The 24,214-nt window shown below is 45.6% G+C and overlaps 1 protein-coding gene and 1 non-coding gene across 5 annotated transcripts in view; one reads left to right on the forward strand and one right to left on the reverse strand.

Annotated features, from left to right (window-relative positions):
• LOC119972393 (probable C-mannosyltransferase DPY19L4) overlaps window positions 1-24,214 on the reverse strand; it is a 107,300-nt gene that overhangs the window by 78,500 nt on the left and 4,586 nt on the right. For all 4 annotated transcript variants that reach the window (XM_038809002.1, XM_038809005.1, XM_038809004.1 and 1 more), the window contains exons 2-3: window positions 19,454-19,699; window positions 16,977-17,098 (exon numbers count right to left, since the gene is read on the reverse strand). In XM_038809002.1, the coding sequence (XP_038664930.1) occupies window positions 16,977-17,098; window positions 19,454-19,699 (368 nt within the window). The remainder of the gene's footprint in view (window positions 1-16,976; window positions 17,099-19,453; window positions 19,700-24,214) is intronic.
• trnam-cau lies at window positions 13,368-13,440 on the forward strand. Its single transcript has one exon. It is a non-coding gene; the product is annotated as a tRNA-Met (tRNA).

A 24,214-nucleotide genomic window follows, 5' to 3' on the forward strand; every position in this document is an offset into this window, starting at 1 on the left:
CCAACTTCTTCCAGCGGGCAGGAGATACAGAAGTCTGAGAACACGCACGAACAGACTCAAAAACAGCTTTTCCCCTGCTGTTACCAGACCCCTAAATGACCCTCTTATGGACTGACCTCATTCACACTACACCCTGGATGCTTCATCTGATGCCGGTGCTCATGTAGTTGCATTGTATACCTTGTGTTGCCCTATTATGTATTTTCTTTTATTCCCTTTTCTTCCCATGTACTTAATGATCTGTTGAGCTGCTCGCAGAAAAATAATTTTCACTGTACCTCGGTACACGTGACAATAAACAAATCCAATCCAATCCATGGACATGGACAAAAGAGCTAACTTTCAGGGGTGAGAGGAATGTGACAGTACGATAGCATATGGTTAGCACAATTGCTTCACAGCTCCAGGGTCCCAGGTTCGATTCCCAATGGGTCACTGTCTGTGTGGAGTCTGCACGTTCTCCCCATGTCTACGTGGGTTTCCTCCGGGTGCTCCGGTTTCCTCCCAAAGTCCAAAGATGTGCGGGTTAGGTGGATTGGCCATGCTAAATTGCCCTTAGTGTCAAAAAAAGTTAAGTGGGAGTTGCTGGGTTACGGGGATCGGGTAGATACATGGGCTCGAGTAGGGTGCTCTTTGTAAGGGCCAGTGCAGACTCGATGGGCCAAATGAATTCTATGATTCTATGACTGGCCTTGATATATCAAGGCAGCATTTTACTGAGTGGCATCAAGGAGGTCTTCGTGAAATTGAAATCAGTGGGAATCAGTGGAAAAACCCTCTGCCAATTGGGGTCATAGCTAGCACAAATAAAGATGGTTGTGGTGGTTGGAGGTCAATACTCTCAGCATAGGACATTGCTGCAGGAGATCCTCAGACTAGTATCCTCGGCCCAACCATCTTCAGCCACTTCATCAATGACCCACTTCCAACATATTGGCTGAGGAAAGATTTTCACCGATGATTAGATAATTTCAGCAGGTTGGCATGGTGGCGCAGTGGTTAGCACTACTGCCTAGGGTGCTGAGGACCCGGGTTCGATCCCGGCCCCAGGTCACTGTCTGTGTGGAGCTTGTACATTCTCCGCATGTCTGCGTGGGTTTCACCCCCACAACCCAAAGATATACAGGTTAGGTGGATTGGCCACACTAAATTGGGAAAAAAATTAATTGGGTACTCTAAATTTATATTTTTTAAAATATGTAATTGCAGCAGCATTTGCAACTCCTCAGATACTGAAACAGTCCATGCCTTCATGCAGCAAGGCCTGAACAATATTCAGGCATGGGCAGAAAAACGGTAAGTAACCTTAAGACCATAAGAAATAGGAACAGTAGGCGATTCAGTCCCTCGAGCCTGCTCCACCATTCAATTCGATCATGGCTGATTCATGTCATACAAGTGCCACGTAATGACTATTTCCAACAAGTGAGAACGTAACCATGTTCTCTTGATGTTCAACAACATTACTATTGCTGAATCTTAAGGGCAGAACGGTGGCGCAGTGGTTAGCATTGCTGCCTCACAGCGCCGAGGTCCCAGGTTTGATCCCGGCCTCGCGTCACTGTCCGTGTGGAGTTTGCACATTCTCCCAGTGTCTGCCTGGGTTTCGCCCCCACAACCCAAAGGTGTGCGGGTTTGGTGGATTGGCCATGCTAAATTGCCCCTTAATTGGAAAAAATGAATTGGGTACTCTAAATTTTAAAAAAACTATTGCTGAATCACCCACCATCAAAACCTGGATGTTGCCTCTGACCAGAAATTAGATGGATCAGCCCTACCAGATCAGGTGAGAGGGTGGGAATTCTCTGGGGAGTACCTCACCTCCCAATTGCCCAAAGCCTGTCCATCATTCAAAAGGCATAAGTCAGGAGTGCGATAATATACTTTCCGCTTGTCTGGCTGAGTGAAGTTTCAACACACTCAGCTCAACACCACCCAGGACAAAGCAGCCAGTTGATTGGCACCATCTTTTTTTTTCAAATTTAGAGTACCCAATTATTTGTTCCAATTAAGGGGCAATTTAGAGTGGCCAATCTACCTATCCTGCACATCTTTGGGTTGTGGGGGTGAAACCCACACAGACACGGGGAGAATGTGCAAACTCCACATGGAGATTGGCACCATCTTAAATATACACTCCATTCACCATCAGTACATAGTGGCAGCCTCTACAAGATGCGCTGCATCAACACAGCAAGATCCTTCAACAGGTGAGGAAGGAGCTGCGCTCCGAAAGCTCGTGTTTGAAACAAACCTGTTGGACTTTAACCTGGTGTTGTAAGACCTCTTACATGGTTCAAGGCGGCAGCTCACCAACACCTTCTCAAGGGTATGGGCAATCAGTGTTGACCCTGCCAAAAATGCTCATGAATTAATTTTTATAAACTTCCTTCTCCCCGGAGATGTTGACAGACGCACCAGTACATTATCAGCATTACTTGTTGTAAAGAAACTGAAATTATAGCTCAGGAATTTACAAGTTCAATCTTCCTTTTGGACTGCCGAGTGCCCAGCACAAAGACGGTTTCATTAAAGCTCATGTTGAACTTGAGTTGAAACGGTACACAAGGAAAAAGCTGGAGAGATGAAAGTGCATGTGGAAGGGAGAGTTTGCAGGCAGAATTAAGATTTTCAACAAAGATGTCATCAGCTCCCAAAGTGGAAAAGTCCACAACCTGAGCAACAAACTACAGCCTAGTAGATTAGAGAAAATAAATTGTTGGCATTCATGGAAGGATTGTTAAATTGCTCCAGGCAATACCCTGAAAAAGAGTTGGGAGAGCAACTGGAGATCTGCCAAGTGGCAGGATCATGAAGTAGATGATGTGTTAAATGCAGAGATAGTGGGAATATGCAGACGAGGAGACACCCATCATTGCTGCAAAAGAGGTGGGAGTGGCAAAAGCAGAAGTAAAAGTAAAGGGCGGACCTAATGAAAGCTTCAACCGATCATCATTTAGAGGAAGGAGTTTAGAAGAAGCTCTATGGAAAGTGGCAGAAGCAGAAGTAAAAGTAAAGGGCGAACCTGATCAAAGCTTCTGCCGATCACCATTTTTAGAGGAAGAGGGAGTTTAGAAGAAGCTCTTTGGAAAATGAAATAATCGCAGAAACTGTGACCGAGGCAGAAAAACTAGAAGAATGCCATCGGGATTTAACAAGACATTGAGGGGTTGCGGTGGCGCAGTAGTTATCAGTGCTGCCTCACAGCGCCAAGGACCAGAGTTTGATCCCGACTCCGTGTGTGTGTGTGTGTGTGTGTGTGCGTGCGTGTGTGCGCGGAGTGTGCACATTCTCCCCGTGTCTGCTTGGGTCTCAACCCCACGACCCAAAGGTGTGCAATAGGTGGACTGGCCATGCCAAATTGCCCCTTAATAGGAATAGAAAATTGGGTACTCTAAAATCTTAAATAAATTAAAAAACAAGACATTGAGGCGAGAAATTATTCCCAGAGTTTGGCAAGTCAGTGGGTTTCTAAGATTTCTATAGAAAGCCAATCACAAATGACGAAGGGGTAAAAATCCAGGAAGAAAAGGGACAAGTCAGAGATGGATCATATAAAAATGAGGAATAGGAAGCATAGTTAATACAGTTTCAAGATCAGAACAAGGCAGGTGGGAGGTTCAAAATAGTCGTAATTGCAAAGGAGGAAGGAGATCACCAAAGGAACCGGAACAGGATTTGAAGAATGTGTGCTCCATATATTCAATAAAACAAAACAGGTACAGCTGAAACCTTACATTAGTTGCCATAATGACACCCATTATCTGACGGAAACAAGAGGAGTTTAAAAAGTTGTTCAGGGAAAGAAAATATGTAGCCAGGTGAAGGCAGGTAGTTGTGGATAGAGACTGCTTGAGCCACTGGTCAACTGCTTATTTACCTGATTTTATGCATGAATAATGGCTCAAACAGATGCTGTGAAACACTGGGTGCAATTTAACGGAAGGAAAAAAAAAAGAGTCCCGTTTTGGGCACGTTTAGCAGGGTGTTTGACTTTTTTAGCCTCACCGAGGAATGCCCTGCCAAGGCCGCACTAACCCTCATTCCCTGCACGAATTTGGGGCCGCATTTTTAAATGCCACCCCAAACTCTCAACCCCCTATCGGGCTTCCAGATCCCAATTTACCTGTTAGGGGTCCTCAAACCCTCCTCACAAGGGCAGGGCAGGGCAGGGCAGGGCAGGGCAGGGTACCCCCCCCCCCGTTCTCGGCACAGGCAACCTGGTACCTGGGCACTACCAGCCTGGCAGTGCCACATGGTCACCCTGGCAGTGCCAGGGTGCTCAGGTGGCAGTGAGGTGCTCCAGGTGCCACCCTGCCCACAGCCTGACCAACCAGGACCCTCTAAAGACCTGAGGGACACCCCAGATGCCATTACACCTGATGCATGTCTGTGTGGACTAATGCTAAACGGTGCCATGGTGAGGTCTCCCAGGTGTGGGCATTTGTTCCCGAGCCTTGGGAGAAACTGGCACTGACATATTTAACTGAGCCAAACTGCTCACTTAAATATGTAAATCTGGATGACGCCCAGTGAAGGTCAGATCCAGATCGCAACCTTCCACGAGATCTCATTAGATCTCACGTGGCATTCCAAGCATCACTCGCGAGAGGCCACTCGCGAGATTTAACGGCCGCGTCGCATCGGAGTCGGGCACGACGAGGCCGTTCGATCACGTCCACCGACTTTAATATTTTTGTTTTTCTGTTACAAGTAATAAGTGATAGCTGGAGGAACACCGAAGGGCTGCATTCTGGAAAGCAAAATCAAGTTCCTTGGGGTAACAGATTCAGATTCACATAACGCACGATTGTTTAACTTTATTAAATTTGCCATTCAAATGATTCCCAAGCACTACCATCTTACAGTAAACTGGCACACATGGCTGCAACAATATGGTCTACCACCAGTGTTTGATCTCCAATTCACTTCTGAAATATACTTAAACTGCATGTGTCAAATAACATTGATTTCGCCTCATTCAAACAACAATAACAACTCGTATTTATTGATGAGACCATCAATTCACGCGACACGTGAACAGTGGTTTTAATCATCTTACAACAGAGCCTGCCTGTGACGAGATGAACTCCAGATGAACTGGCTGGCAGGCTCACATCAACCTTTATACTTCCAGTTAAGGGAGGAGCCATGGGTGGAGCCATGGGCAGAGCCAAGGGTGAAGCCCAGTACAAGCTCATCTCCCCCTATGGGTAGAGCCGCGCAACTACAGGTGATCTAATACGAGGTACAGGCTCAACACATGTTGTACAATAGTGTGGATTATTAGTATTTATAATTCACCACATTTATACAGCACCTTTAACCTATTAGCCTCATTCAAACAATAACAACTAATATTATACAGCACCTTTAACGTATTAAATTCCGAAGGTGCTTCACAGGAACATTCCCAAACAAATTATATCTAGTCATCCAAGGAGATATTAGTGCAGAGAGATGAAAGCTTTGTCAAAGAGGTAGGTTTAAGAAGCTTCGTCAAAGAGGGAAGAGAGGGAGAGAGGCAGAGGAGATTACAATTTACCACCTTGGCAGCTGAAAGCAAACAATGGTTGGGAGATTAAAAGAGGGGCATAAGGAGAAGGAGTGGTGAGGCCAAAGGAAAAGTGGAGTTGACAGGTCTGCAGTGGGGGGTGAGGGGGGGAAAGAGTGGAGAAGGCGGCCGTCAAGGTCCAACTCCTTTCCCCAGATATCCTCAGGATCCTCCCCCTGCCCCCCCCCCCCCCAACCCAGTTACTCCGCTCAGGCCTGCTCGCCACACCCTCTCCCCTCCCATCCCCTCATGCCCAGCCCCTCCTTAAGTTCACCCAGACTTCACCTCCTCCACTTCAAGCTGCCCAGTCACACCCTCCCCCTAGGGCCTGCATGGACTCCTCCTCCCCTTCTAGCTTCTCTGGACTGTGCAATTGGAAGATGTTAGGAAAATTAGATTGTAAATGTAGTGGGCAATTCAAGGGTTGAAAGCCTGGGCTTAGAATGTGTTTGTTTTAAAATAATTATGTTCTGCACACCTTGGGTGGTTTTAGCAGCTACCAAGTGAAATTGACGAAGCCATGTATTTTGCTAGTCTCGACTAATGTATAATGGTTTGCCAGGGGAAGTCCCTGGGGAGTTTATGTGCCTTTGCAGCCTGCAGTTGTTTTTCAGCTTGGGGAGATGAGCCATTGCTGGGTGGAGTCAAAGAAAGGCAGAAAGACATTTTGAGAAGCTGTGGAGGGAGGCAGTTTTTTAGAAAAGCATTTGAGGGTGAGTTGGTGGAGAAACTTTGGAGAGGAGTTGAATTCTTTCTTTTTTTAAATTTTAGAGTACCCAATTATTTTTTCCAATTAAGGGGCAATTTAGCGTGGCCAATCCGCCTACCCTGCACATCTTTGGGTTGTGGGGGTGAAACCCACACAGACTCGGGAAGAATGTGCAAACTCCACACAGACAGTGGAGAGGAGTTGAATTCTGATCTGCCTGATGCAGAGTCCCAAATTCTGCCACAGTAAGATAGATTGAGATCTGCATGTTTCTTTTGATGGGAAATTGAGTAGCAGTGTTTAAGGTGTAAATTGTAAGCTGTTCTTTTTGGGTATAAAGTTGAAACGTATAATATTGTAGTTATAATAAAGTTTTATTTTAAACATAACCAAATCCTATTTCTTCATGCAATCGTTCTTGGAGCGAATCATTCTTTCCGCAGTCTTTCAAATAAACTAAAATATTGGGGTTTCAGTCCAGTATCCTAGCCTCTGTTGTGGTCTTGTAATAGAACCACCCATGGGCCTTCCCGGACCACTGTGCCTCATTAGGCTTGTCCATACTCCACTTCCGACCCAACTGGACTCTTAGGCCTGAGCAAACTCCCCTCCTCCGGACTGCCTGGAACCCCTCCCATCCCATTTGTGCCTGCCTAGATCCCATTCCCGGCCACCCCACTCCTGGGGACTGCCAAAATCCCCCTTAGTGTCTGGGCTGCACCTGACTCACCCCGGACCCAGGCTCGAGAATGCTGCTACCGGAACCGACTTTGGAACCACCTGCTCAGTCGGTCCTCCGCTGTACTGGACCACTCTTTCCCCCCCCCCCCCCCCCCCCCCGAATTCCACCACCACCGGAACATACTAGATCAGGTGTGACCCCTCAACCCCAACTACCCACCTGCTGATAGCAAACAACTCTCAGACCAGATTGCCTGCCAGTGCTTCCACGCGGTTGTATGGGATTGCGTCTGCACATGCATTGTACAGGCTCTAAACTGTGCATGTGCAGTAATAGAATGCACATGTGCGGGCATTATGAGCAGTCTCCCTGCCACTGACAAACGGGGTCCCGGAAAGCCTGTGCCCATAGGGAAGCCAAATATCGAGACAACTGTAGAAAATCTGGGACCATTGGCTATCCAGCTGGGGTAAGGGATGGAGTCAGCGGCTAAGGAATGAATCAGTCTTCCAAAGATCTTGGGAGTAAATTTCTATCCATCCAGTCCCTGATTTTAGACAAGCAGCACAAGAATTTAGAGAAAATGGTGGGGTCATGGAGATAGAGGGTGTCATCAGCGAACATGTAGAACCTGATGCTACTTTCAGATGATGTCGAGGAGATTGGTCAAAACTGGTACTTTTAAATAGACACCCTTCCTCAAAAATCACAAATGACTGATGACAAAAAGCACGAGTTTAAAAAGAGATAAAAGATGTCCCTATGGCAACTCACAGGTTCCAGTCGCATCTGTTTTTTTTGCTGGATATTTGGAACATTACATTGCGCATGGTGTGGGTGTTGTCTCCGTGTGAATTACATCAATTCTACTTCCAATTCTTCATGTTTACATAACCCATCTCTGACTCATCCCTGGTGGCTCCTCTTTCTCTCATTTTTTTCTCAATCAATGTCAGTTTAAACTAATTTAACTTTATAGGAAGATGGGCAGCACGGTGGAGCAGTGGTTAGCACTGCTGCTTCACGGCACTGTGGACCCGGGTTCGATACCGGCCCCGGGTCACCATCCGTGTGCAGTTTGCACATTCTCCTCCTGTCTGGGGTCTCACCCCCACAACCCAAAGATGTACCTGATAGGTGGATTGGCCTTGCTAAATTGCCCCATAATTGGGAACAAAAATTGGGCACTCTAAATTAATAAAAGAGAGAATTTAAAAAAAAATTTAAAAACACCTTTAAAAAATAATTTTATATGAAGTATATATCAGAATAAATAATATGGGATCAAATGAAGCACAATAGTAAAACAACAAACAGAGTTTTCACCTAGCAATGGGGGAAATCAAACATAATAGGAAGTCTTTACAATGCAAGCTTTTTTTAGCAACGGTTTCTGTAAACGAGCAAGCGTCTTCAAATACATTGTTGCACGGAAACTGAAAATCACCCTACACAGACTTTGGTTTCATTTACCATTACAAATGTATCTGTCGGATCCTTTATTAATACTGTGAAAAAGATACTCAAATACTTTACTCAGCAGCACAATGTGTGGGACAGTGTCAAAATAGTGCTTTGTTACAAGAAACATGAGAACACAGATAACCTTATATCACTTCTGCATCTTAATCACTGACTAGATTTCTGCTCCAAAGTAAAATACGCTTTAAAAGTGCTTTGTGCTGATAAACTAACAGCATATTTAGTTTAAGATACTCTTCTTCAAGTCCATATACTAAAAATGATAGAATTAAGGGTGGCACTGTGGCGCAGTGGTTAGCACTGCTGCCTCATAGCACCGAGGACCCGGGTTCGATCCTGGCCCCGGGTCACTGTGGAGTTTGTACATTCTCCCTGTGTCTGTATGGGTCTTGATGTGTTGGGTAAGCTGGGTCTGCGAGGACTGCGTTTACTGTAGCAGTGAGAGAGACAGGCTTCCAACACTTGAAGAAATGCAACTCGATTTTATTGACCTCTTAACTATCATACATACTTTAACTGTGGGTTGACACTATGCCTAGTTGACTGGAGACCTGAGGCTAACCTGACCAGGCTATCTGACTACCACATGGTGTATATTCTAGTTGTTGCTCACGGGCTCTGTCTCAGAGGCTGCATCCCAAGAAAGCGGGAAAACTAGTGCCCTCTGGCTTTATAGTGGCCGTGTCCTGTCTGGCGATTGGCTGCTGTGTTCTGTGTGTTCATTGGTCATCATGTGTGTCAATCAATGCCTGTCTGTGCACCATCTGTGCACCATCATATACTTGTGTGTATATTATGACAGGTCTCACCTCCACAACCCCCCCAAAAAAATGCTCAAGGTGGGTGGATTGGCCACGCTAAATTGCCCTTAATTGGACAAAAGTAATTGGGTACCCTAAATTTTTTAAGATGTGGAGATGACAGCGTTGGACTGGGGTGAGCACAGTAAGAAGTCTTACAACACCAGGTTAAAATCCAACATGTTTTTTTCAAACACTAGCTTTTGGTACACTGCTCCTTCCTCAGGTGAATCCTGAGGAAGGAGCAGTGCTCCGAAAGCTAGTGTTTGAAACAAACATGTTGGACTTTAACCTGGAGTAAGACTTCTTACTGTAAATTTTTTTTAAAAGATAGAATTTTTAAAAGTTTATTTTTGTACAGGTTCTGTTATGAATCTAAAAGCTGATTCATCAGAAGTGAGGTTTCATTATTTGCTTCAGAACACTCAGTGTGCTTCCCTGCAAAATAAAAAAAGGTGGGGGTGGGTGTGGAAATGGTAAATAAAAATAAATATAACACTGGGCGAGTCTTGGAAATTGAGTATCCACCATAGTCTTCCATGTGCTCTGTTTAATTCATCAGCCATTAGACATTAAAGTTTCCTTAGATTTACAATTACCTAGATTACATAAAGAAGATTTTATGCAAATCCAGTAACTTTTCCAATTCTATCATTAACATTTGTTTGGAAACTGCAGTTAAATGGTCCAACTCAGACCATGGCTCAGAACTGCACGGCCCTCAGAGCTTTTCAAAAGGATGTCTCTGGCGTTGCACTGAAGTATCCAAGTGTGCGGATTCTTGTGGAGTTTTTCTTTTAAATTTAGAGTACCCAATTCACTTTTTTTTTTCCAATTAAGGGGCAATTGGTGTGGCCAATACACCTACCCTGCATATCTTTGGGTTGTGGGGGTGAGACCCATGCAAACATAGGGAGAATGTGGGGCAGCACGGTGGCGCAGTGGATAGCACTGTTGCCTCCCGACACCGAGGTCCCAGGTTCGATCCCGGCTCTGGGTCACTGTCCGTGTGGAGTTTGCACATTCTCCCCGTGTTTGCGTGGGTTTTGCTCCCACAACCCAAAGATGTGCAGGGTAGGTGGATTGGCCACGCTTAAATTATCCCTTAATTGGAAAAAATGAATTGGGGACTCTAAATTTATTTTTTTTTAAACATAGGGAGAATGTGCAAACTCCACACGGATAGTGACCCGGGGCCGGGATCGAACCCGGGTCCTCAACGCGAAGGCAGTAGCGTTATCCACTGCACCAACGTGCCACCCTCGGATTCTTGTGGTTGTTTCACAGGTGCCGGTCCTGTCAGTACTTTACACAAGAACACATTCTTCATGTGTGAGACTTTGGGAGTGCTGGGGGAAATTTTTTTAAAAATAAATTTAGAGTATCCAATTAATTTTTTCCAATTAAGGGGCAATTTTAGTGTGACCAATCCACCTATCTTGCACATCTTTGTGGTTGTGGGGGTGAAACCCACGCAAACATGGGGAGAATGTGCAAACGCCACACGGACAGTGACCCAGAGCTGGGATCGAACCTGGGACCTCGGCGCCGTGAGGCTGCAATGCTAACCACTGTGCCACCGTGCTGGGAGAAACTGTGTGGGACGTTGGACCCTTGTCTAAGCTGATCCTGAAGATGTGCACTTTCTTTTTTTAAATATTTTATTTCAAATGTAAACAAGAAAACTACATTCCAATAAAACAGAGTTAACAGTTTATTCATTTTTCCCTTTTCAGTCCCACCCCCACAAAAGACGAACAGCTCTTCAAATATCGTCATGAACAGCCTCCACCATACCTCAAAGCCCTCCCGACCTCCTCAAGGCAAACTTAATCTTTTCCAACCGGACAAATCTGTACATGTCCCCCAGCCAATTCAAATTCAATTCAAAAGATTCCACTGCCGGGCAATCAGAGAGGTGAAGACCTCTTCCCCTTCAGCACCTCCAAGATCCCAAAGCTCACCACCAGAGGGTCCAGCTTCACCTCGGCCCCCAATATCCTCAATAAAGTCCCAAACACCACCTCCCAGAAGCTCTCCAATTTCTCACAACCCCAGAACATGTGGCCCCCCACCCACACTCCTCACACCTATCTCTTACCCCCTGGAAGATCTCACTCATCCCAGCCCGAGTCACCTGTACACCACTTTAAACTGAATCAAGCTCATTTAGCACAGTAGAAAGTTGAGTTCACTCACCTCAAACCAGAGCCCCTATCCTATCTCCCTCGCCAACTCCCCCTCACATTTTCACTTAATCCCTTCTGTGAGCACCTTACCCTGCCACCAGTGCATTCCCAAACCTGCCCTCCCCCACCTCATCTGGGAGCAGCAACTTCTCCAGCTGCTCCAGTACACTCCGGTAATTGGTCGCTCCTTACATGCAAAGTCCCAAACCTGCCAGTACCTAACTCAGTCTCCCTCGGTAACTCAAACCTATCCCGCAACTCATCCAAACCAGCGGATATCCCCTCCGAGAACATAGCCCTAATCCGCTTCAACCCCACCTCCTTTCCTTCCCTCCCCCCACCCCCACCAGCTTGAAGCGACAATGGGGCCGTCACCAAAGCCCTCAATTGCAAGCCCGTACATGACTCTTCCTCCAACCTGATCCACTCCACCTCTCCCCCCACCAACACCTCACCTTCTCCCCATTCACTGCCCAGTGGTAGTGCATCAGGTTCGGGAGCACCAACCCCCTCCCTGCATCTGCTTTTGTCACAGAGCCCTCCTCACCCTCAGTACCTTCCCTGTCTACACAAAATCCGAGACCAGCGCCTCCACTTTCTGGAAAAAGACCTTCGGAACGAAAATCGGGAGGGACTAAAAGACCTTGGCAGCACATTCGTCTTTACCACCTGCACCCTTCCTACCAATGTCAAGTGCAACATATCCCACCTTTAACATAGAACATACAGTGCAGAAGGAGGCCATTCGGCCCATCGAGTCTTCACCAACCCACTTAAGCCCTCACTTCCACCCTATCCCCGTAACCCCTCCTAAACCTTTTGGCCCCACAAGCCAAAGATGGGTAGCACGGTAGCATGGTGGTTAGCATAAATGCTTCACAGCTCCAGGGTCCCAGGTTCGATTCCCGGCTGGGTCACTGTCTGTGTGGAGTCTGCACGTCCTCCCCGTGTGTGCGTGGGTTTCCTCCGGGTGCTCCGGTTTGCTCCCACAGTCCAAAGATGTGTGGGTTAGGTGGATTGGCCATGCTAAATTGCCCGTAGTGTTAGGTTAATGGGGGGATTATTGGGTTACGGGTATAGGGTGGGTTTGAGTAGGGTGATCATTGCTCGGCACAACATCGAGGGCCGAAGGGCCTGCTCTGTGCTGTTCTATGTTCTAAGGGGAATTTATCATGGCCAATCCACCTAACCTGCACATCTTTGGACTGTGGGAGGAAACCCACGCAGACACGGGGAGAATGTGCAGACTACGCACAGTGACACAGCACCTGGGACCCTGGCGCTGTGCTAGCCACTTGTGCTACCATGCCTGTGTCAACCTCTTCCACTAGCCCGGTCAAGTTCCACCTATGCATTGTGGCCCACTCGTGCGTTACCTGGATCGCCAGATACCTAAACCACTCCCATGCCTCCTTAAATGGTAGCACCCCCAGGTTAGCCACCCGCCACATTCACTGGGAACACCATTCGCTTCCCTATGCTCAACGTAGAGCCTGAAAACACCCCAAACCTCTCCAACAAGCCCATTATGCTGCCCATACTGTTCAACGGGTCCAACACAAACAACAGGTCATCCACATACACTGATACCCGATGCTTCCCACCGACCCCTCACAATCACTCGCTACTCAGCCAACGCCCGAAGGGCCTTTGCCAGGGGCTCTTTGGCCAACGCAAACAACAGCGGCAGCAGCAGGCACCCCTGCTCATCCCCCTATGCAATCCAAAATACTGCAATCTCATCTCGTTCGAGCACTAGCCATGGGGGACGCATACAACAATTGTACCCAAGCCACAAAATTTCAATCCACACCCAAACATTCCTAAATCTTCAAACAGAAACCTCCACTCCACCTGGTCGAATGTGAGGTCCATCTCCATGGACACAATCTGGCTCCTGTCCCCCTGACAGAGTCATAATTACATTTAGCAACCTCCTAATGACCCAAAAGCCTTCTTAGCGCAGTAGGCAGCCCCTCAGTCTCATCATCTGAAGGTCCTGAGTTCAATCCTCAGAGAGGGCAGGTTTTATAGGGCAGCAGAGTTGCACACTGATTAACACCATTGCTTCACAGCGCCAGGGTCCCAGGTTCGATTCTCGCTTTGGTCACAGTCTGTGTGGAGTCTGCATGTTCTCCCAGTGTGTCCGTGGGTTTCCCCCGGGTGCTCCAGTTTCCTCCCACAAGTCCCGAAATACGTGTTTGTTAGATGAATTTGACATTCTGAATTCTCCCTCAGTGTACCCAAACAGGCGCTGGAGTGCGGCGATGAGGAGATTTTCACAGAAACTTCATTGCAGTGTTAAATGTAAGCCTACTTCTGACACTAATAAAGATTATTATTAGATTATAATGTTACTGGAGAGTTACCTTCCCCTTACAAAACCCATTTGGTCCTCAGAAACCACCTCCTGGACACACCCTTCCAACCTACACGCCAACACCTTTGTCATGACTTCACGTCCATGTTTATTAGTGAAATGGGCCTGCAGGGCAGCATTAATCAATGGGCGTGATTCACCGGCTTCGGCAAGTGCCGTCTGGTCACACCCCTTGTGGGCGTGTTTCTGATCGACACCTTACAGGACTTGGGTGGATCCCACAAGGCGTGAAGATTTTCGGGAAGCCCACGATAGGCCTCTCCCGGGATTCACTGGCCACACACCGCCGGAGAGAAAGAGCACAGCTAAGCTGGTGAATCGCGCCCACTGATGAAAGCTTTTAAATATTCCCTGCTGTGCTAGAAAGTGGAAAATGTTTCACACGGGGGTGGGCATGTCGGTGGTGAATGTGCCCATTGATTAATGCTGTCTAGGGCAGCACGGTAGCATTGTGGATAGCACAATGGCTTCACAGCTCCAGGGTCCCAGGTTTGATTCGGCTTGGGTCACTGTCTGTGCGAAGTCTGCACATCCTCCCCGTGTGCGCGTGGGTTTCCTCCGGGTGCTCCGGTTTCCTCCCACAGTCCAAAGATGTGCAGGTTAGGTAGATTGTCCATGATAAATTGCCCTTAGTGTCCAAAATTGCCCTTAGTGTTGGGTGGGGTTACTGGGTTATTGGGATAGGGGGAGGTATTTACTTTGGGCAGGGTGCTCTTTCCAAGAGCCGGTGCAGACTCGATGGGCCGAATGGCCTCCTTCTGCACTGTAAATTCTATGATAATTCTATGAATGAATCATCCTGCCTAAATCTTTTGGGGCATGGCTTTTTAATTAGTAGGAGGCAAAACTTCAGAAGGGCAGCACAGTCATGATGGGTCAAATGGCCTCCTTCTATGCATCAATTATTCATTAATTCTATGATAATTGAACAGTCTGACCAGTTTGATCAACCATTTTCTGGCACTGTCCCGGATTTTCCTTTCAGTTCCACATCCTGGGCATGGGATTTCTGGGGCATCAGTTGTCCGGGATTCCTCCCAGTAATGACTGGTTGAACAACTCAAGGTCTCCTCTTGCTGCTGGCTGAGCATCTTTGCTTGCAGATACCTGCCCACATTATGGCAGAGGAGCAAACATGACAACAGTGAGGCAAGTGAGCACTTAGCAGGAGGAACAGCGTGGTTCCTCTAAGTCAGGCTTGAGCAACCAGTGGCCCCCCCGGAAGCATTGTTGAACATGCCAGTAAGACGGCTGAGACAGGTTTAGCTCAGTTGGCTGGACAGCTGGTTTGTGATGCAGAGCGAGGCCAACAGCGTGGATTCAATTCCCGTACTGGCCGAGTTTATTCACGAAGGCCCCGTTTTCTCAACCTTCCCCGTAGCCTAAGGTTACATCACCACTCGTGAAATCTCCCTGCAAAGGGGAATGCTGCCTTTGGTCATCTGGGACTATGCCGAATTTACTTACTTACTTAGCCAATGGAACAGCGGAAAGATGTGGAGAGTTAAAGGGGAAAAAAGTGCAATGACCGTCGCTTGTAATCGGTGCATTGGTGACATTTGTGACTTTTCTATTATATACTAGTAAAACTTAATTTTTTTTTAATTAAATTTTTAATAATTGTTATTGTCACACTGCAATGAAGTTATTGTGAAAAGCCCCTAGTCGTCACATTCCAGTGCCTGTTCGGGTACACAGGAGGAGAATTTCGAATGCCCAGTTCACCTAACAGCATGTCTTTCATGACTTGTGGGACGAAACCGGAGCACCTGGAGGAAACACATGCAGACACAGGGAGACAGGAATCGAAACTGGGACCCTGGCGCTGTGAAGCAGCAGTGCTAACCACTGTGCTACCGTGCTTTTGCTTAACGACAAACTGCCAACATTCTTTTTTTTAAAACCACAAAATCACAAAAACTGTTTGCAATTGCACCTAGAACCTCATCAGAAATAAAATTACACTTCAACATGACGCGAATAGCTCATTGAAGTTCCCTCAAAACCTTAATTTATCTGAAATCATAGTCCATTAAATCAATAAATACAGTAAAAGAGAATAACAAGGTGTGAACAGTGGATTGAAACTGCTTGTAAATCTGAATATGGCTGGAACTGCTACACCCTTTTAAATTGGTAAGTACTTGATGACTTTTCAGACAAGGATTTTTGTTTTCTCTCCTTCATGTCTCAATTGTGCAATCATCCTTCTATCTTGCATCCTACTCACCCCCTCAAAGAAAACTATGCTATAGGGAATACAGCATATCCACATGATAGTGCCATTGCTTGGACTTGCCAGGCACAGGCCTGGGCATTCATTATTCTAATTATTAACAATGAACAATCTAAACTAGCAAAGTGCTGCTTTTGGCACGGTCGCACAGTTGCTTCACAGTGCCAGGGACCCAGGTTCGATTCCCGGCTTGTGTCACTGTCTGGGAGGAGTTTGCACGTAGGATTGGCCATGCTAAATTGCCCTTGGTATACAAAAAGGTTAGATGGGGTTACTGGGTTATGGGGATGGGGATGGAGATGGGGATGGGGTGGAGGCTTGGGCTTAAGTGGGGTGCTCTTTCCAAAGAACCGGTGCAGACTAGATGGGCCAAATAGCTTCCTTCTGCACTGTAAATTATATGATTCTATGATAAGTAGGCTTACATTAACACTGCAATGAAGTTACTGTGAAAATGCCCTAGTTACCACACTCCGATGCCTGTTCAGGTACATGGAGGGAGAATTCAGAATGTCCAATTCACCTAACAAGCACATCATTCGGGACTTGTGGGAGGACACCGGAGCACCCAGAGAAAACCTACGGAGACACGAGAACGTGCAAACTCCACACAGGACAGTGAACCAAGCCGGGAATCGAACCCGGGAGTGGAGCTGTGAAGCAACTGTGCTAACCACTGTGCTACCGTGCCACCCCATGTGACACTAATAAAGATTATTATTATAAACATGACTCGCAATCATCTGGTTTAAACAGACCCAGACACTTGCCTTTATTTGCGATTGAAGTATAGCCATTGAACAAGGCACCGGAGAACCACCACAGCATGTTAATGTGAATTATACTTCCAAATAAAGAGTTTGGGGCAGGTGGAGAGAGAAATACCTTTGGAATTACTGGCAACAGCAAATAAGGCAAAACTCAAAATATACTAACACTCTCACCTGTTTGCTAGAAAACCAGAACTTTCTTTCATGAAAGGTAGAAAGGTACACAGCATATAACATTCCACTTGCAATTGCTGCCCAGCTGCCAAAGAAAACCTTTACCCATTGATGAAATGCAGCTGCAAAACATTTATTAAAAAATGGTCAACTTGCAAGCAAACAAATATGCAACAAAGAAACATCCCTTAAAAGTTTTTAAATACAGACTAGAAAACACAATCATTTGTGGGTGTACTTTACATAAACATAACTCAATTGGAATTGCTGAAAACAACAGTATCAATCAACATGGTTAACGTTCACAATGACTTGTGCCTCTTTCCCTCTTATGATCAAGCTGAAAACGGGTAACATTTACCTCAGTGTGGCACATAAATTCATTATTCCGGAGTCTACCCTAATTTATAACTTGATGCTAAAAGAAAGGATAATCCAGTTCTGCTTGACTGTTTATTTATAAACCTGTGTTCTGTCCCTGTGCAACAGTGTCCAGTTAATGACCTGTGCAGCGGCAAGCAGGGGGAGGGGGAGGGGGGTGTCTACAGTTTACTTTGGAAATTATTAAATTATTTTCTCAGGTTACATAATGCTCCAGCTAAATTATACCTCAGTTTGGATGGCCTGATAAACAGTCCTTCTAACATGCAAGAATTTATTTTCTTAGGTTGAATATTAGACTCCAACAATTATTCCAGCAAAAATGTAATTGTCTTTTCAGGACAAGGAGGGGAATGCCACCTTGTTCAAACTCAAGACTACGAGAAACCAAAGCTGCAAGAAGAGTGTGAATCACTGAACAGAGCTGGCTCGCAAGATTTTTAAAAAAGGTACCTGCCATCCCATTGTGAATCTGAAAATGTACTTCTGTTTCCAGTCATTATACACATCAGCGTCACACATTTACAAGATAACTAATTAAGTCCAATAGCACTTTGATAATGAGACCTTTCAAGCATTTTGGGGGTTGGAATTCTGTGACGTAGACATTTCTGTGAACTCTGAACATAGTGGCATTGATTCACAGCAGAGGTTCATGAATAATGATAATACAGGGGTTCATGAATAATGACAATACATTACTTCAGAGGATACCATTCCTGCACTTGGCCAAGGCTGTCTCGTTGCTTTTTTTTAAATGTTTTTATTGAGTTTTTGGTATATAAAATAAATATAAATATGAACAAACAGTAGGAGATAAAAAATAAAAAGTAAAACTAAAACTATTTACACATAGATCGGCTTCAACTATTTACTTCAGAGACATTATAAAACAAACGATGACACCATTAAGATACGACAGTAATTAACTACACGTTTGGTCCAAGAGGGAGGTTTAAGGAGTATCTTCAAGGAGAAAAGCGAGGGGAAGAGGCAGAGAGGTATGGTCACCGAATTGCAGGACTTAGGGTCGAACAGCTGAAGGTGCAGCAACCAATGGTGGAGTGATTAAAATCAGAAATGCTCAAGAGACCAGAATTAGAGGGGGACAGAGATGGTGGAGGGTCATTGGGCTAGAGGAGATTATAGAGATAGGGAGAGCCATGGGAGGATTTTAAAAACAAGAATGCTTCTGGAAATCAGTGCAGAAGGATGACGAGAGAACAGGATTTGGTGCAAGGACATGGGCAACACAGTTTTGAAAGAACTCCAGTTTAAAGGTGGATAGAATGTGGGAAGCCAGTTTGGAGTGCATTAAAATAGTCAAATCTGAAGAAACAAAAGGCATAGATGAAGGCTTCAGCAACAGAATAGTTGAGGCGGGATGGACTCAATACTGTTATGGAAGTAGAATTAGTGATTTGTGGTAAAATATCAGACAAAAGCTGTGGACAATCTGACTCAGCCTCAATCAGAGAGGGACCAGTTCTTCCCAAATACTTCTCAATTTCTGCATTGTCTGCAGTAGCATCTGTTTGGAATAAAACTGAGACTACGTCTTGGGTAAAATAAATTCCTTGTAGCAATTGTGTTGTTACTATTGCAGTCTTTAGAGAACAAACTTTTGAATATCATTGCAGGTAAAAGTAAGAAAAGGGAATCAGGAAATTTAACGATCATGTTACTGGACTCGTAATCCAGACAGCTGGACTACTGACCTGGAGATACAAGTTCAAATCCCACCATGGAATCTTAAGAATTAAAGTAATTACATTTTTTAAAGGTTAAAAGGCTAGTAGTATCAGTGATGGCGACCATGAAACTACCAGATTACCGCAAGAACCCATCTGGTTCACTGATATGTTTTAGGAAAGCTGTCCTTACCCAGTCTAGCCTGTATGTTTCTGCAGATCCACAGCAAAGTGGTTGACTCCTAACTGCCCTCCAAAATGGCCAAGCAAGCCACTCAGTTGTGTTCACGAAGGCTGCTCACCACAATTTTCTCTAGAGCAATCAAGGATGGGGAATAAATTCTGGCCTCGTCAGCAACACCCACGTACCATGAATAAATACAAGAGGAACATACAGGTGCTTACATTTACTCTTTGTATCCTTGCTTGCCGTGTTGACCATTTTGTCTTTCAGCGTCAGCTTTTCTCTGTTCGCCTCTTCATTTTCTTCCTCCTCCTTTAAAGCAGTTTCCTCTGCACACACTTGTTCACCCTCATCCTTCAAAACCGACTCTGCATCTGCTGCTGCCAACTCCATCAACTTGGCCTCCTCCTGAGTGGCGGACTCTTCGAGACATTCCTGTGTTCTCTTTCTCAGTTCTGTCATTTCACCTATCATCGTGTAAGTTATAACGTTAGTAAGAAAGTTTTTCTTCAACTTTAGAGTACCCGATTCATTTTTTCCAATTAAGGGGTAATTTATCGTGGCCAATCCACCTACCCTGCACATCTTTGGGTTGTGGAAACAAAAGCCATGCAAACACGGGGAGAATGTAATGCGACATAAATCCAAGATCCTGGTTGAGGCCGCACTCATGGACCACTGGGACCGGTTCTGGGGAAGGTGGGACCTGTACAAAAGTGGGACAGTTTACATCTGAACCAGAGTGCGGCCTCAACCGGGATCTTGGATTCATGTCGGATTACATTCACCCCCCACCATCTGGCCTGGGCTTGCAAAATCCTACCAACTGTCCCGGTTTGAGACAATTCACACCTCTTTGACCTGGGATTACCCCTATCTCTGGATCTGTAAAGATTTGATTACCCGCAAATGCTCGCATTCCAAGCATTGTCTGGCATCTTTGACTTTGTCTATATATATATGTTTCTGGAACATGTTTCTGGAGCCTCTGGCTCCTTCACCTAAGGAGCAGTGCTCCGAAAGCTTGTGTTTGAAACAAACCTGTTGGACTTTAACCTGGTGTTGTAAGACTTCTTACTGTGCTCACCCCAGTCTAACGCCGGCATCTCCACATCAGAGGAGAGGGTACTGAGGAAGGAGCAGTGCTCCGAAAGCTTGTGTTTGAAACAAACCTGTTGGACTTTAACCTGGTGTTGTAAGACTTCTTACTGTGCTCACCCCAGTCCAACGCCGGCATCTCCACATCAGAGGAGAGGGTAAAAGAGGAGGAGGCATTGCATGATTAGTTAAGGAGTCAGTTACTGCAGCAAGGAGAGATGATTATCTTGGAGTGCATCAAATTAAGCTTTATGGGTAGAGCTTAGGAATAAAAAAGGGACAGCCACATTGCTCGGAGTTTATTATAGACCCCCAGGTAGTCAGCGGGAAATTGAGGAGCAAATATGTGCGCAATTTGCAGAGGTGTGTAAAATTAATAATATGGGTAATTATAGTGGCCGATTTCAACTTTCCTAACGTTAATTTGGATTGTCATCATGCGAAGGGCATGAAACCATTGTCGATTGTTGTAAAAACCCGTCTGGTTCATTAATGTCCTTTAGGAAGGAAACCTGTCATCCTTTCCTGGTCTGGCCGACATGTGACTCCAGACGCACTGCAATGTGATTGACTCTTAAATGCCCTCAGGGACGTCAATAAATGATTGCCCGGCCAGCGGTGCTCACATCCCATGAATGAATAAAATAAAATTGTACCTTTCATGAACACAAATGTCCCAAAGTGCTTTACAGCCAATGAAAGACTTTTGAGATGTAGTCCCTGTTGTAATGTAGGAGGGTCTGGTGTGAAATGTTGTTTTATAATGTACCAGTAAAACCCCAAGGAACATTTTACTACACGAAAGGCGCTATACAAGCTCATGTTTGGATAAGTAACTGGCTATCACATAGAAGACAGAGGGTGGTAGTGGATGGAAAATGTTTTGACTGGAGACCAGTTACCAGCGGTGTACCACAGGGATCAGTGCTGGGTCCTCTGCTATTTGTGATTTTTATCAATGACTTGGAGGAGGGGGCTGAAGGGTGGGTCAGTAAATTTGCTGATGACACCAAGATTGGTGGAGTTGTGGATGAGGTGGAGGGCTATTGTAGGCTGCAAAGAGACATTGATAGGATGCAGAGCTGGGCCCGAAAAATGGCAGATGGAGTTTAACCCTGATAAGTGCGAGGTGATTCATTTTGGTAGGACAAATTTGAATGTGGATTACAGGGTCAACGGCAGGGTTCTGAGGAATGTGGAGGAACAGAGAGATCTTGGGGTTCATGACCACAGATCTCTGAAGGTTGCCACTCAAGTGGCTAGAGCCGTGAAGAAGGCCTATAGTGTGTTAGTGTTTATTAACAGGGAGCTTGAGTTTAAGAGCTGTGGGGTTATGCTGCAACTGTGCAGGACCCTGGTGAGACCACATTTGGAGTATTGTGTGCAGTTCTGGTCACCTCATTATAGGAAGGGTATGGAAGCATTGGAAAGGGTGCAAAGGAGATTTACCAGGATGCTGCCTGGATTGGAGGGTAGGTCTGATGAGGAAAGGTTGAGGGAGCTAGGGCTTTTCTCTTTGGACGGAGGAGGATGAGAGGCGACTTAATAGAGGTTTATAAGACGAGGGGGATAGATAGAGTGGACATTCAGACACTATTTCCTCGGGTGGATGTAGCTGTTACAAGGGGGCATAACTATAAGGTTCGGGGTGGGAGATATAGGTGGGATGTCCGAGGTAGGTTCTTTACTCAGAGAGTGGTTAGAGTGTGGAATGGACTGCCTGCTGTGATAGTGGAGTCGGACACTTTAGGAACTTTCAAGCGGTTATTGGATAGGCACATGGAGCACGCCAGAATGACAGGGAGTGGGATAGCTTGATCTTGGTTTCGGACAAAGCTCGGCACAACATCGAGGGCCGAAGGGCCTGTTCTGTGCCGTGCTGTACTGTGCAGTGCTGTGCTGTACTGTGCTGATGGAAAGATGATACAAAGGGACGTAGACATTCTGAGTGGGCAACTACAAGGCAGGTGGAATAGGAGGTGCAGAAATGTGAAGTTATCCATTTTGGTTGGAAAAATAGAAAAACAAAATATTTTTGAAACGGTAAGAGACAGGGAACATAGAACATAGAAAAATACAGCACAGAACAGGCCCTTCGGCCCACGATGTTGTGCCGAACCTTTGTCCTAGATTAATCATAGATTATGTTGGTAGTTAGAGGGACCTAGGCACCCTTGTACATAAGTTATGAAAAAGATAACACAAGGTACATCAAGATAAGTATATGATATATTAGCATTCATCACAAAGGGATTTGAGTAATAGAGACGTGCTGCAATTGTATAGATCCTTAGTGAAACCATACCTAGAATGGTGTGTATGGTTTTAGCCTTCTTATCCAAGGAAGGATATATTTAGCTTATAGGAAGAGCAACAAAAGTTCATTAGAAAGCTCAACAGTCCTACCTATCTCCTATTTCTTATGCTCTGGGCAATGTTCCCCACCTGTGTTGTCACTAAAGGAATAATAGCACGCCTGATATCAGAGGCTTTAGTTCTGGATAAAGATTCAAACAATGAATGAATTGAGTTTCACAATTTTGCAGGCACAACATTGAATCTGAAAAGTCTCTCAAGAGGCAAAAAATATTTTGCGCAAGTCTATCAGGCTCCATAAAATGTGACCCTTTTCCAGGGTTTCAACAGCTTTTTTACCAAAGTTATAGTGGACGAGCAGTAAACTCTCAGTGAAAAGATGGTCGTTACCACATACAAGCGCAGTGTTCAGGTCAAAGAAGACTTCTTGGTGCTGTTACGTGAATAGGGTGGAGGTGTGGGATAGGGTGGAGGTATGGGCTTGGGTAGGGTGCTCTTTCCAAGGGCCGGTGCAGACTCAATGGGCCGAATGGCCTCCTTCTGCACGGTAAATTCAATGATTCTTACTGATCCAATCTTGTTGGTCAGAGTGGAAGACTAAAATGTCTTTAAGTGGAGTGTGATTTCAGCACACCATGAATAACTCATACATTGGGAGTTGTAACCAAGGGAGAGATTTTGCAGTTTGCTAGGAGGAAATTAGATATATTTATTTATTAAACTGCAATGCACAAGATAAACACTTACTTTATTTATGTAACTACATTGTGTTGGGGCGGCACGGTGGCGCAGTGGGTTAGCCCTGCAGCCTCACGGCGCCGAGGTCCCAGGTTCGATCCCGGCTCTGGGTCACTGTCCGTGTGGAGTTTGCACATTCTCCCCGTGTTAGCGTGGGTTTCACCCCCACAACCCAAAGATGTGCAGGGTAGGTGGATTGGCCACACTAAATTGCCCCTTAATTGGAAAAAATTAATTGGGTACTCTAAATTTATAAAAAAAAACTACATTGTGTTAAATGCGCATTTATTTATCCAACTGATATGCAGGAGGCAAAAACACATCCGTTTCCCTATCTGCAGTGGGTGAAAAGCACATTAATGTACTTAAAAGATCTCCGTGAAATTGACGAATTAGTTGAGACAAGCACGTTTGAAGAAAGTGTCCCCTGGAGATTGTTTGAGCTTATGATTTCATAACCTGAGACGGCAATCAAGACAAAGTGACAGATCTGGGAGCAAGCGAAGATTCAGGATCAACTGTTTCAGAGGGAGGCGCCTAACTGAATGACAGGAAGCAGGTAATGGGAGAAGGTGGCACAGTGGTTAGCAGTGGAACCTCAGTACCAGGTTCAATTCCGGCCTTGGATGACTTGTGGGTTTTGCACCTCCCCCCCCCCCCCCCCCCCCCCCCCAAATGGGTTTCTTCCGGGTGTTCTGGTCTCCTCCGACAGTCCAAAGATTTCTTTTTTTAATTTAGAGTACCCAATTCATTTTTTCCAATTAAGGGGCAATTTAGCGTGTTCAATCCACCTACCTTGCACATCTTTGGGTCGGGATTGAACCTGGGAC

Source organism: Scyliorhinus canicula, chromosome 10 (genome assembly GCF_902713615.1).
Source record: "Scyliorhinus canicula chromosome 10, sScyCan1.1, whole genome shotgun sequence".
Lineage (NCBI taxonomy): Eukaryota > Metazoa > Chordata > Chondrichthyes > Carcharhiniformes > Scyliorhinidae > Scyliorhinus > Scyliorhinus canicula.